General features: G+C 41.9%; 2 protein-coding genes and 1 long non-coding RNA gene across 8 annotated transcripts in view; 1 reads left to right on the forward strand and 2 right to left on the reverse strand.

The window, feature by feature from the left end:
• RNASE9 (ribonuclease A family member 9 (inactive)) overlaps nt 1-12,144 on the reverse strand; it is a 51,541-nt gene that overhangs the window by 17,989 nt on the left and 21,408 nt on the right. Inside the window, exons 1-2 of one of the 6 annotated variants that reach the window (XM_047861533.1) lie at nt 5,368-5,489; nt 947-1,003 (exon numbers count right to left, since the gene is read on the reverse strand). The exons of 3 other annotated variants lie outside the window; for them this stretch is intronic. The gene's annotated coding sequence lies outside the window, so the exon portion shown is untranslated. Of the gene's footprint in view, nt 1-946; nt 1,004-5,367; nt 5,490-12,144 lie in introns of those variants that run through there. 2 more of the 6 variants (XM_047861534.1, XM_047861531.1) reach the window with 2 other exon arrangements.
• On the forward strand, nt 5,607-7,129 carry LOC125167427 (uncharacterized). Its single transcript, XR_007152783.1, has 3 exons — nt 5,607-5,707; nt 5,916-6,049; nt 6,556-7,129. It is a non-coding gene; the product is annotated as an uncharacterized LOC125167427 (long non-coding RNA).
• On the reverse strand, nt 8,106-9,380 carry RNASE11 (ribonuclease A family member 11 (inactive)). Its single transcript, XM_047861538.1, has 2 exons — nt 9,339-9,380; nt 8,106-8,836 (listed from the first exon to the last, which is right to left on the reverse strand). The coding sequence occupies exon 2, from the start codon at nt 8,812-8,814 to the stop codon at nt 8,215-8,217; it is 600 nt and encodes a 199-aa protein (XP_047717494.1). The 5' UTR covers nt 8,815-8,836; nt 9,339-9,380; the 3' UTR covers nt 8,106-8,214.

A 12,144-nucleotide genomic window follows, 5' to 3' on the forward strand; every position in this document is an offset into this window, starting at 1 on the left:
AGCACCCAACTCTCGATATTGGCTCAGGTCATGATCTCATAGTCGTGAGATCAAGCCCTGTTGTCAGCACAGAGCCTGCTTGGGATTCTCTCTCTCCCTCTCTCTCTACCCCTCCTCTGCATGCACACATGCTCTCTCTCTCAAAATAAGTAAAGAAAATCTAAAAAATATTGGGCAGAACAAAATTCTGTTATTAAGGGCATAAAAATCACAGGACTTGCTATTAGGATGGATGAAGGAGATCAGGAAAATGTGTCAACAATAAATTCCTTGGGTTTTTCCTTAGCAGTTTTATTGAAGTATAGTTCACATAATGTAAAAGTCACTCCTTTAAAATGCACGATTCTGTGATTTTTAGTAAACTTAGAGGTGTGCCGTTGTCTTATAATCCACTTTCAGGACATTCCCATCACCCTCAAAAGATCGCTCGTGTGCACCTCCATCACTCCCCATTCTCCCGCCAGTCCTAGACAACTATTCATCTATTTTGTGTCTTTACTTGTGATGGTTTGGCTTCATGATTTTTTTGACTTTGTGATGATGTGAAAGCAATACATATTCAGTAGAAACTACTTTGAATTTTGAATTTGGACCTTTTCCTGGGCTGCCTAGCGATATGCGATATACTCTCGTGATGCTGGGCATTCTGTACCCATCCAAGCATTCTGTTTTCACTTTCAGTACAGTATTCAATAAATTTCATGAGATATTCAACATTTTCTTATAAAATAGGCTTTGTGTTAGATGACTTTCCTGACTGCAAGCTCATGTAAGTGCTCTGCAATTGTACTGCTTCAGTCAAATTGCCTTCATCTGAATCTCCGCAGGTTCCTCTTACAGGGGCACTTACAACTGTACTCAGGAGCAACCCAGATAATCCACATCTCAAGATCCTTAACTTAATCACATCTGCAAAGTCTCTTTTGCTATATAAAGTAACACTCACCAGTTCTAGGGATTAGGACCTGGACATCTTTGGGAACCATTATTCAGCAACCACAATCTTGTAGGTAAAAAACATACAAATTATTTATTCTAATACTCCTCTGTCTATAACAATCTTTCCACCTACTTGTACTTATGTGCTACTTCCCATTTCTAGTACTTTTTTTTCTCCTATCCAAATCTTAGCTATTTGAATGGATCATCCATCAAGTTCAAAATTTTAGTTCTTTTACAGGTCCCTGCACTAATCACCCTAGACAAAAGAGATATGTCTCGCTCTTAAGATATTATTCTACTGTCCTGTATTCAATACCTTGTGCAGTAAGGGTACATTTATTTATGCTTTTTCCCCCACAACAGCTGGTATGGACAGCCTTACATATGGAAATTTCTCAATTGCTTGCCTATAAATATCTTCTGCTCATTAACTGCTCTAATTACTCTGCCCCCGTAATGGACCACATCACTGTAATCTCACTACATTTCTCTCCCCAAGGTCCAAATGCCTATTCAACCAGTCTGGGCCTACATAGACATGCCTTTAAACTTTTATAGTTTATGGACAGGTGACTGCCTGACATGAGAAATAAAACTACAAAAAAAAAAATTATGGACAGATTGTTGAAGTGTGATAAAAACAAATTTACATCAATATAATTTGCCACACACTGAGCGATGTTCACAACCATAACCGTATTGTCTGGCAGTTAGGCACAAAAATATGTTGTTTATTAAAATGATTACAATGAGTTTTATAAATATAGTTGAGAAATTCCAGTGTTTTCTAAAGGAAGACAAAGGGGAATTTAGTAGACTGGGAGGTTGCTAGAAGACTAGCTGAGGCACCCACTAAAAAGGCTCGATGTGTACCCAGGGTGAGTTCATCAATTCATGCTGTTCTTGTCCTTTTCCACCTGGGCAACTCAGAGCCACGTGCTCCATGAGCCCCAGATTCACAGGGGCTGGAACCATGACAGATTGAATAGTGGCCTAAGTCTTATGGGTGACTTGATTCCAGAACCCTTGTCACTCTACACCTGATGGGTGAGTATGAATGCAGGACACACGGAGAACACATAAAGTCAAGTGGGGCAAAGCCTAAAAGGAAACTAGAAAGCAAAAGGCCACGACAGGGTGCGAAAAGGAGATGCGTGTTGCAGGCACAGTCTGGGCAAGAGAAGAGAATACGGATGTAGGATGAGGAAGGGATGGTTGGGGGGGTGAGTGTCAGAAGGGGAAAAGTAAAGGTAGGTCACTCTTTGTGTGGGCATCTCCCAAGAGATCAGCCTCTCAACCTTGCTCTCATGCTCCTACCCCTGCTGATTCCTCCTCTGACAGGCCCTACTTCCTGAGGCCATGAGAGCTCTCAGAAGGCATGTTTAATGGGATGGGTCTGAAAGCTCAGCCCATGTTCCTGGAAAGAACATGGAGTTCTCAGAACAGCCTGAGCTGGGGAGAGCAAGGAAAGTGAACCAAGCAGCATAGCCTGGAGCTTTCATGCCTGGGGTTCTGCCCTGTTCTTTGACCATCTGTAGGACAAGCCCCAGGGCCCACTCAGGCGCCTGGGGAGATCCCCAACTCAAAGTCCTAAGGGCCAGAATTAACTGAGTTGAGTCTCTTACCTAAAGGATGTATAAGAGGAAGGAGGATTGTCATCAGTGAACTAAAGAAACCAAATGTGCAGAGAGTCTGAAAACTAGAATAGGGCTTAGTTCTATCTGTTCTCCAGAGAGATGGCAAATGTACTAATTTGTTTTCCCAGGAGGAGTGCCCAAGAATTGTCCCTTTTCCTGTACCTATGCCACCACTATGTTATTATTTTAAGTTATTTCTGTTTAGTGGGCAGGTAAACAATGATATCACACCGCTTTTATCTATATTACCTTTAGAAGAAAGGGGAAAAAAGATCTCCAAATGTTTAATGACTATTTATTTCTTTTGTTAATTTTCTGTGTCCCTGGTTTATTTTTCTTCAGGTATGTTCATCTTTAACTTATTAAATAGACAGAACTCTTCACATATTGAAGACAGAAACCCTTTCTCAGCAATAGTAAATGCTTTTCTTCAGTTGTGTGTTTAACACCGTGCCCTGATCTAATCATAATGAAAATAATAATGGCAGATACCATTTAATTATTGGAGCACCTGGGTGGCTCAGTCAGTTAAGCTTCCAACTTCAGCTCAGGTCATGATCTCTTGGTTCATGAGTTTGAGCCCCACGCCAGGCTCTGTGCTGACAGCTCAGATCCTGGAGCCAGCTTCCGATTCTGTGTCTCACTCTCTCTACCCCATCCCTGCTTGTGCTCTCTCTCTTTCTCAAAAATAAATAAATAAACATTAAAAACCTGATTTATGATCAGGAGACTATAGATGCTGGAGAGGATGTGGAGAAACGGGAACCCTCTTGCACTGTTGGTGGGAATGTAAATTGGTGCAGCCACTCTGGAAAACAGTGTGGAGGTTCCTCAGAAAGTTAAAAATAGACCTACTTTATGACCCAGCAATAGCACTGCTAGGAATTTACCCAAGGGATACAGGAGTACTGATGCATAGGGGCACTTGTACCCCAATGTTTATAGCAGCACTCTCAACAATAGCCAAATTATGGAAAGAGCCTAAATGTCCATCAACTGATGAATGGATAAAGAAATTGTGGTTTATATACACAATGGAGTACTACATGGCAATGAGAAAGAACGAAATATGGCCCTTTGTAGCAACGTGGATGGAACTGGAGAGTGTGATGCTAAGTGAAATAAGCCATACAGAGAAAGACAGATACCATATATTTTCACTCTTACGTGGATCCTGAGAAACTTAACAGAAACCCATGGGGGAGGGGAAGAAAAAAAAAAAGAGGTTAGAGTGGGAGAGAGCCAACGCATAAGAGACTGTTAAAAACTGAGAACAAACTGAGGGTTGATGGGGGGTGGGAGTGAGGGAAGGGTGGGTGATGGGTATAGAGGAGGGCACCTTTTGGGATGAGAACTGGGTGTTGTATGGAAACCAATTTGACAATAAATTTCATATATTGGAAAATAAATAAATAAAAACTAAAAAAAAACCTGATTTATGGAATCAGACCATCCTTGTTTGTTCCTGGGGGACCACTTATTATGTGTGTGACTTTGTATATTTCCTGAAGTCTTTATGCTTCAGTTTCTTCATCATTGAAGCAGGGATAATAATAATCTACCTCATGGAGGTTGCTCTGAGAATAAAGAAACCATATGTACATTTTAGACAAGCGCCTGGCACATTATAAGATCTCAGTTGGTAATTAAATATTGCTATTACCTATTAACCATCCCTGTGGTAATTATCATATGTGATCTTGAAAAAGTTTAACATATTAATAAACATGAAGGTCTGCCATTTCTCTAGTTGCCGGAGTAAAAAGGATGCATTCCATGTGTGTGACGCCTCTTCTAACATCTCAGCCACTCTCGTGTTTTTGGAAACATGAGTCCCTCTTGCAGTGTGTTTACTTCCAGGGAGTTTGAAGACAACAATGCCGCCTTGCTAGTTTGGGACACTGCGAACGAAGTTCAGAGTCAGTCGGAGTTAAACTGACTTGTTTTGCCCCAGTGCTGTCTGCAAAAGCTCTGAACACATACGCAGCAACCTTTTTTCCCCTCACTGGGACTAGAATTAGAATGTTCTATAACTAGAAGGAAAGATTTTAAGCCATCTAATCTGGTGGTGTTCAAACTTCAAACCACATCGCAAACCTAATGCTTGTAAAAGTCCTGTATGCTGTAGTCGTATCCCAGATCTATAGAACCCAAATCTCCTGGACCAGGGCCCAGGGATTCATATTTCATAACAGCTCCTACGGCTAGTAAATTTGTTAGGGTAAGGCTAGGCTAATGGAACAAAATATGGTGAATTTAAAAATATACATATTGGGGCACCTGGGTGGCTCAGTCAGTCAGTTAAGCCTCTGACTCTTGATTTCAGCTCAGGTCATGATCTCACAGTTCGTGAGTTCGAGCCCTGCGTCAGGCTCTGCCCTGACAGTGGTGAGCCTGCTTAGGATTCTCTCTCTTTCCCTCTCTCTCTCTCTAAATAAATAAAAATGTAAAAAATGTATATACATATGTATTTCTCTCTCATATAATTAAGCAGTCCAGATTGGTGAGATATCTCTGCTGCACACAGTTATTCAGGTACATGCCTTCCTTCCCTTTTGGTGTTCAGCTCATTCCTAGAACGTTCCTAGAACACTATTATCATCTAAGGGATGAAAGGTGAGTCACACTCATGTCCATTTTGGGGATCTAGCAGTTGGGAAGAAAAAAAAAAGCACAGAGGAGGCCAGTTCCATGTCACAAAACCTAGATGTAGAAGTGGCACACATCACTCCTGCTCAGAGATCCTGGGAAAAGAAGTCTGGCTGGGCAGCTCCGTGCCTCACTGTACCTCTTTGGCTTGAGGCCGAGCGGGTAGTTTGGGGCAGGCAAACAGAGAACACCACCACACTGATCCTGATGGCTATCCAAGTCAGAGAGCCCCGAGATCTAATCCAGCCTCCTCATCGTGTAGATAAGGACATTGATGTGAAGTGAGTTGGGGGTGGGGGAGCATGATGAGGCAGTAAAACATATGAGGACTTATCTGTGATGTCACAAAGGCTCCCCTTACTTCAGCATCACCCTGGGCCTTGGGAGTCAGGACTTGTTTCGCTTCAGAATTGTTGATTAAAGGGAATTTAGTGCCCTTCATGTTGGGAAAGCAGAGGGAATGGCTAAAGACAAGATGGGTATTACTTTTGTGCTACATACCCCCCTTAGTATCCCTTTCTCAAAACTCTCTATCATTACATTCCCAGCTTCCTTTCTCTATCCAACTCTCCCTTCTGTGGCCCTTGGGATTGGATCTGTCTCCTTTATTCCCTCATTTCATTCCCTCTAATGTCTCTCTGTAGCTGCAGAGAAATGACACATATCTACCCTCGGTTATCTTTCTAGGAAGTCCAAGAGACACTTGTTTGGCCCTTTGTAGCCAGGCGGGCTTGTGCAGTTGAAGGGGCTGAGGTGACAGAATGAGACCATGAAGAGGAAGCCAATCAGGACCAGCCCACCAACGGAGTGAAGACAAGGAGGTGAGTTCTGGGGACTGTGAAGACAGCAGCCTTAAAGCAACAGAAGATGGACAGTGCTGGGGTCAGGCTAGGTGAGATGAGAATGGGGCATTAGTAGCCTTGGAAGCCAGGCCAAGAAATTTAGGTGTAAAGCTACAAGAAAAATGAAAGGGAAAAAAAAGCTCTCTGTGGTTTGGGAACAGAGAAGGGACATTACAAAGACTCAAGGTTTTAAAATGTGAAATCCCTTGCCTATCATCATCATGAGGGACCTCAGGCTGCACATTATGTCAAAGGGGTGACAGGCTTTGAGGGTGGGAAATGCCAGTAGTTAGGAGTCTCAACTCTCGATGGCATCTCCACATTTGACATCTTTCAGACTTCACAGTATGATGATTAGATATGCCCTGGGAGCTCCCAATTCCTTCAGAGAAGTGGAAAGATTTGGTCTTAAGACTCTTTAGAGGATGGTCCTGGCCTAGAAAGAGGTATCTATTATGGCTCTTTGCTCTTCTCTTCTGGTGAAGGAAGAAGTCTGTACTAAATTCTGAACGAGGCTGGATTTGCGTTTTCTTTGCATATTACCAAAAAACTTTGCCAGGGCTTGAATAGTTATTGTCTCTGGGGCTGACATGCCCATCACCCAGAGCTTGACTCTACAGTAGGACTGTACTGTAGGGAAGAAGTGACTCAAATGGAACCAAGTTGGAACCAAGAAGAGACCCGATGGACCGCTCTGCTCTGGAGAACCTGTCCCACGTGTGATGAGTGGCTGGTAGCACCAGCCTTGCCACATAGAACTATCCCCAGAATGGACCCCAGGGAGCATACCTCTCCTCCAGGGCTCTAGGTTCTCCTCCTATGGAGAAGAAAACTCTGGGTACCAGGCATTTCCCTCTATCACCTTCTCCTCTGGCTGCCAAGAGAAAATTGAGTGCTAACCACACACCTATTTGGCCAAGCTCATAGTGACTATTTAAGCAGGCACCATACTGACAAGGAAAACCCAGCTGAAAGATATAAAACTATCTGCCCTAATGCTGCATATTGGTTGATTGTCAGAGTCTTGCAGTTTTAATAAAATGAGAATCCTGCACATGATGTGAAAAGCATTAGGAAAATTGATATATTAAGAGTGCTGTACAGTAAGAAAAGTGTTACAGTGATGTAACATTTGCTATACATGTATTTATTTAAAATCAGGACATTAAAAGAGTGGTCTCAGGATGGAGAGAACAGGAACACAAAAGCACCCACTAAGGAACAAGATAATTGCCCATACTTTGTGTAGAGTGTTGAACCCTAAAACTTACAAATAAACAATTGGTAGTGAAAAAAAAAAAACAATACAACATCAGAAACAGGATCGAAGACTAACCCTGACTAGTACTTGGCAGAGATGTCCTGTTTCCCATCTTTCTACCTGCTCTATTTCTCCATGGCTTGCATCCCTCTCCCGCAGTCCCAGGGAATCAAGACCATGCTGAGTAAAAATTGCAATAAGAGCTTTATCATTCCATCTGTAGCAACTTGTGACATAGATAGGAACAAGGATGGAGGAATGGAGCTTGCATAGGGCCGGAGCTGTTGACTGAGGGCAACAGCTAAGCCAAAAAGCATCTTTTTCTTCTGGCATCTTCTGGAGGACAGGCAGCACCTGGTTGCATGGGTGGGTGCTCACATTTTTGAGCATGGATGCACACACTTATTTGAAAAACGGAGATAATAGTATCCCCTATGCTCATTCATTATTTCTCTGAATAGTCTCAGAGGCAGTACAATTAACTTTCAATTATCAGTATTTGTTTTGGGCCTTTTCTCTTAATTTTGTCAGGTTGGATGGACTCTGCTTCTTGGCTTAATAGCTGAGCTAGGATAGAATTTGGTCTGGTTCCAAGAAAGTGTGTGTGTGTGTGTGTGAGAGAGAGAGAGAGAGACAGAGACAGATACAGAGACAGAGAAGTGGGGCGGAGAGAGGGGGAGAGAAAGAATCTGTACTCCAGGATCAGTTATAAATTTTAATTGAATTCACAATTTTGCATTTTTCATTCCTCCAGTTAGTATAGATAACCAAGAGTTTGCTATATTGCTGAAATGGTAGATACGGATAATAGAAGGAAATAAACAATAATGAGAATAAGGATGTCTTTCTTTAGAGAGACTCCGGTCTCAAAGCCCTGTGGGATTTACAACTTGGAGCCACTAACTAGCCAGCTCATCAGAGAATGACCTGTCAGCATTGCCAATATTTTCTTTAATGAGGTATCACTGTGGTATTGGCACCTGGTGAACTGTTTGTCCATAGTAAGCTGGCACATAGTGGTCTCCAGACGTGGGCTCCTAGAGCAGTTGATGCCAAGATTCTGTCCACACTTGCAGCTGGAGGCCTTGGGGACCCCGTGCATCACTTCCATGGAGCCATGGATGAAGTTATTGCTCAACCTGCATGACCCATTAGCTTTGGAAACTTTTCTCCAGACCACCACATCATTGCAATACTCTTTGTCGTTACCTGGGCTGTCTCCTCCGTGGAAGCTATAATGTAATCTTCTGAATGTCAATAATGAGGAAGACAGACTATCCTTAGACGTACTGGCACTAATATTTTTATGTAACAGAGTCAAGTTCATTAATACCTCACTAGTCCGTTTTTCTTGGTCCCTGTTTGCCACATCATAGTACATCTCTTCCCCCGATAATTCTTCGTTAATTATCTCCATTATGCTTTCTGGAGCTCCTGCAAGAACCAAACCCAGGCCGAGGAGCAGCAGAAAGAAAGAATCCATCTCAGATCTGGGGTACTCTCTTCTGCAGTAAAAATAAAAAAGTAAAAGATGAAAATAAGGAGAATATTAATGAGATAGTTCTCTTTTCCTCAGGGCAGTTATTCCCAGGATTGACTCCTGCATGTAAGTTCAGGCTCCTTCTATGGAAGGATGATGGCATGAAAAGATACTCAGCTGTGGAATCTGAGGACCCAGCTCCAAATCCCCGCTTACCCGCTCATACGCGATTTACTCGAACTCCTTTAAGCTCAGTTTGCCCCATGCAGAAAAAACGAAGGGGGGGGGGATGTGAGAATTGTACAAGATAGTATGTTTAAAGTGCCCCAAACCAAGTAGTTATTTCTCTCTCTTTTCTCTTTGTCTATAATCTCTTTGGGAGGGACTGTCATCTCCATAGTGGTCACAGTGATCTCACCCAACACATTCCTTACTACTTCTGAGTTTCCTACGGCCTCAAAACATGTTATTTCCCCCATCTCTCATTTCTTTCCCCACCCACTCGCAGTCATAGAATTTCTCTTTACCAGTTCCTCTGGCAAGTTGGTCCTGCAGAGAAAGAATCCAGCTGGTTACAGGGCTGAGAAGTGAAACTCTATTTGTTTCCTGGGAGTTTCTGTTATTGGTCTAGCTGAATGAGGAAGGAGGGGCAAGAAAGGGGTAGGTAGAATTGTATGGGGTAGAAGGAGGAGACAACGGGAACCAAGGATGCTCAGAGAACTTAATAAAGTGGGCATTTGGCAATGCCCAGTGGTGGTATCATTGTTTCTTCTTTGAAGAAATCATCCCTGTTTATATTTTAACCCACAGTGATTTGTTTTCAGCTTTTTTGAAACCCCACAGCATAGATTACATTGCACTTCATTTTATATGTTCTTTTTTTACTTTTCAAGTTAGATGATGTATGTAATTTTCTCCCTCTTTTTAGGGTTGAAAATTCCTTGACCCTGGAACTTTGTTTCTGCTCCTTTTTATTTGGTACAGAATCAAACACTGAACTGTATATGTGCTAGTTTCTCAACATTTGTTAACAACATAACATGTAGAAAATCCTCTACTTGAGCTCAATACTGGAAAATTCATTATGAGAATCTCAGAAAAAATGCTTATTCAGGGTGATAATTCCTTCTCTTGCTCTAGAAAGAATTTTTTTCCCTCCCACCACTGAGAGATTCATCCCCTTATATCTCCTGCATTATCACTCTAACCTCCTAACCACTGCTCCTGGCCCCTCCGATTCCTTCAATACACTGCTTTTCTAAAAATACCCCTTGCAATGACACTATTTCAAAAACCTTGAAATATTCCTCATTGCCTACTCAAGGCCATCTAATCCCCTGAGGCCATGTAGTCAAGGCTTTCTTGATCTAATCTCAATCAGCTTCTCAAGGTTTATCTCCCATTATTTTGGTACATGAACCAAATCAGCACTATCCACCCTTCTCCAAATGCACCCTATTCTGTCTCTCCATTTTTGGTCCTTTCTTGAGTGCCTACTCTTTTCCGCCTCTTGAAATCCTTCAAAGCCCAATTCAGATCACATTCTTTCTTTAACACATTTTTCACAACTTATGTCTACCAACTCTATTGTTCACTTCCCTAATCTTCTTATCACTCATTTCCTTTTTTATTATTATTGAAGTATAATTGACATGCAATGTTATATTAGTTTCAGGTGTACAACATACTGATTCGATAATTCTATATAATCATTCCCTTCTTATATCACTCATTTGACATTAACACACATGGACTTGTGGTTTTTATTATAGGTAATTTAAAAATGTTCTGTGTGTGAAGTTAGAGCAAAGACTCAGCACTAAGAATATATAAGCCTCAGTAATTGGGTTGATTGATTATTGATAAATGATTAGGAATTAAGTGGATGTGTTTGTGTGTGTGGCTTAAACCAGACTTGCTGCAGATTGAAGGTAGGAGGGAAGAAGGATTTAGATTTTTTTTCTAAATATCCTCTACTGTCAACATCAATAATGAGGTGATAACAGGAAAACAGAAAGATACTGGGGAGAAAAATAAAAAGGAAGAGCAAGGCAGAGATTCTTGACTGAAATCATTTTTCTGAAACATCCATTTCAAGTGGATAGAATTCACAGCTACTTGGGTTTGATTGGGGCTGCTAGGTGCCCATTAAAAAAAAAAAAACCCTCCCAAACTACAAATGTCTAAAACATCACAATTCATTTGAATTGGGTTTTGATCCCTATTGAATGAAAATATTCTGAGAATAGATTCCACTGGACAGTCTCAGTTACTAGCACCTTAATGAGAATGAATTTATCTGCAAAATTCTGTTTCTACTTAGAAGGAGGGGGCTTATGGGAGGAAGGGAAGGAAAAATAGTGAGAAGGAAAAAAAAAAAAGGACAATAAATCCTGGGGAGAGGGGCAGGAAAAGGAATCAGAATTCAGAATATAAAAACAGGGTCTTTAAAGACACATGTCAGTGACTTTAAAATTTTGCCCAAGAAATGATGCTGCTACTTAGACTCTAATAAGTCATCTGCCAGGGACCACCTGTTCCTACTCAGCATCTGAGGGCTCTGCTTCCTTGGTGACATCCAAACTTCCACGAAGACGACGGTGACAGTGGGACTCCCATGGAGAAATGGGTAATGAGTAAGCCTTGTCTACTTCCCAGGCTGCAAAGTGTCCTTCATTCACAAGTGTAGATGTCCTCCCTCCCTCAATCAAATCAATCAGTTAGAACTTGACGCTTGCAAAAGACAGAGTTAACAACTAGCACAGGTGTACCTCCTTTTTGGATCTGACCCTGAACTAAGTTCGAATAAATAATGCAATAGTTAAAATCTCTCAACTGAAAAGATGAGAACAGAAAGGGCCCTCTAAAGCTTGTGCATAGCCTGTGCCAGCTCTAGCTCACTGTGTTTCTGGCTCTCACAGGATCGAAATGTCATAACTCAGAATTAGTGACCCCGTAACCTGGCACTCAGCTGCCAATTATCCCTTATTTCTCACTACTCCTCAGTACTAACCCTTTCGTCCAACAAGGAGAAGCACAATTGTGGAGTAATAGGCCTGGAAAGCTCAAAGACTAGCTGGTCCAAGCCCCTAACTTCCCAGGTGAGGGGGCTAATGCTCAGAGAAGAACAGGACTTAATCAAATCCCCAGAATGAGGAACCTCTCCTCTGCATTCTTTGGGCTCACCCTCTAACTCAAAAGACACCCTGCCCATAGCTGGATGTGGGGGAGTTAAACAATCAGTTCCACTGTAAGATCTATAAGGGGAAAAGAGTCAGGAGTTAGGATGCAAATTCTCTATTTCCTCTGTGGACGCAAGCGTCCAGGTACTGA

The sequence above is a fragment of the Prionailurus viverrinus genome, chromosome B3 (genome assembly GCF_022837055.1).
Source record: "Prionailurus viverrinus isolate Anna chromosome B3, UM_Priviv_1.0, whole genome shotgun sequence".
Lineage (NCBI taxonomy): Eukaryota > Metazoa > Chordata > Mammalia > Carnivora > Felidae > Prionailurus > Prionailurus viverrinus.

Excerpts from the sequence above, each read along its gene's own strand:
- RNASE11 (XM_047861538.1), bottom strand. The coding sequence starts at position 8,814 with ATGGATTCTTTCTTTCTGCTGCTCCTCGGCCTGGGTTTGGTTCTTGCA.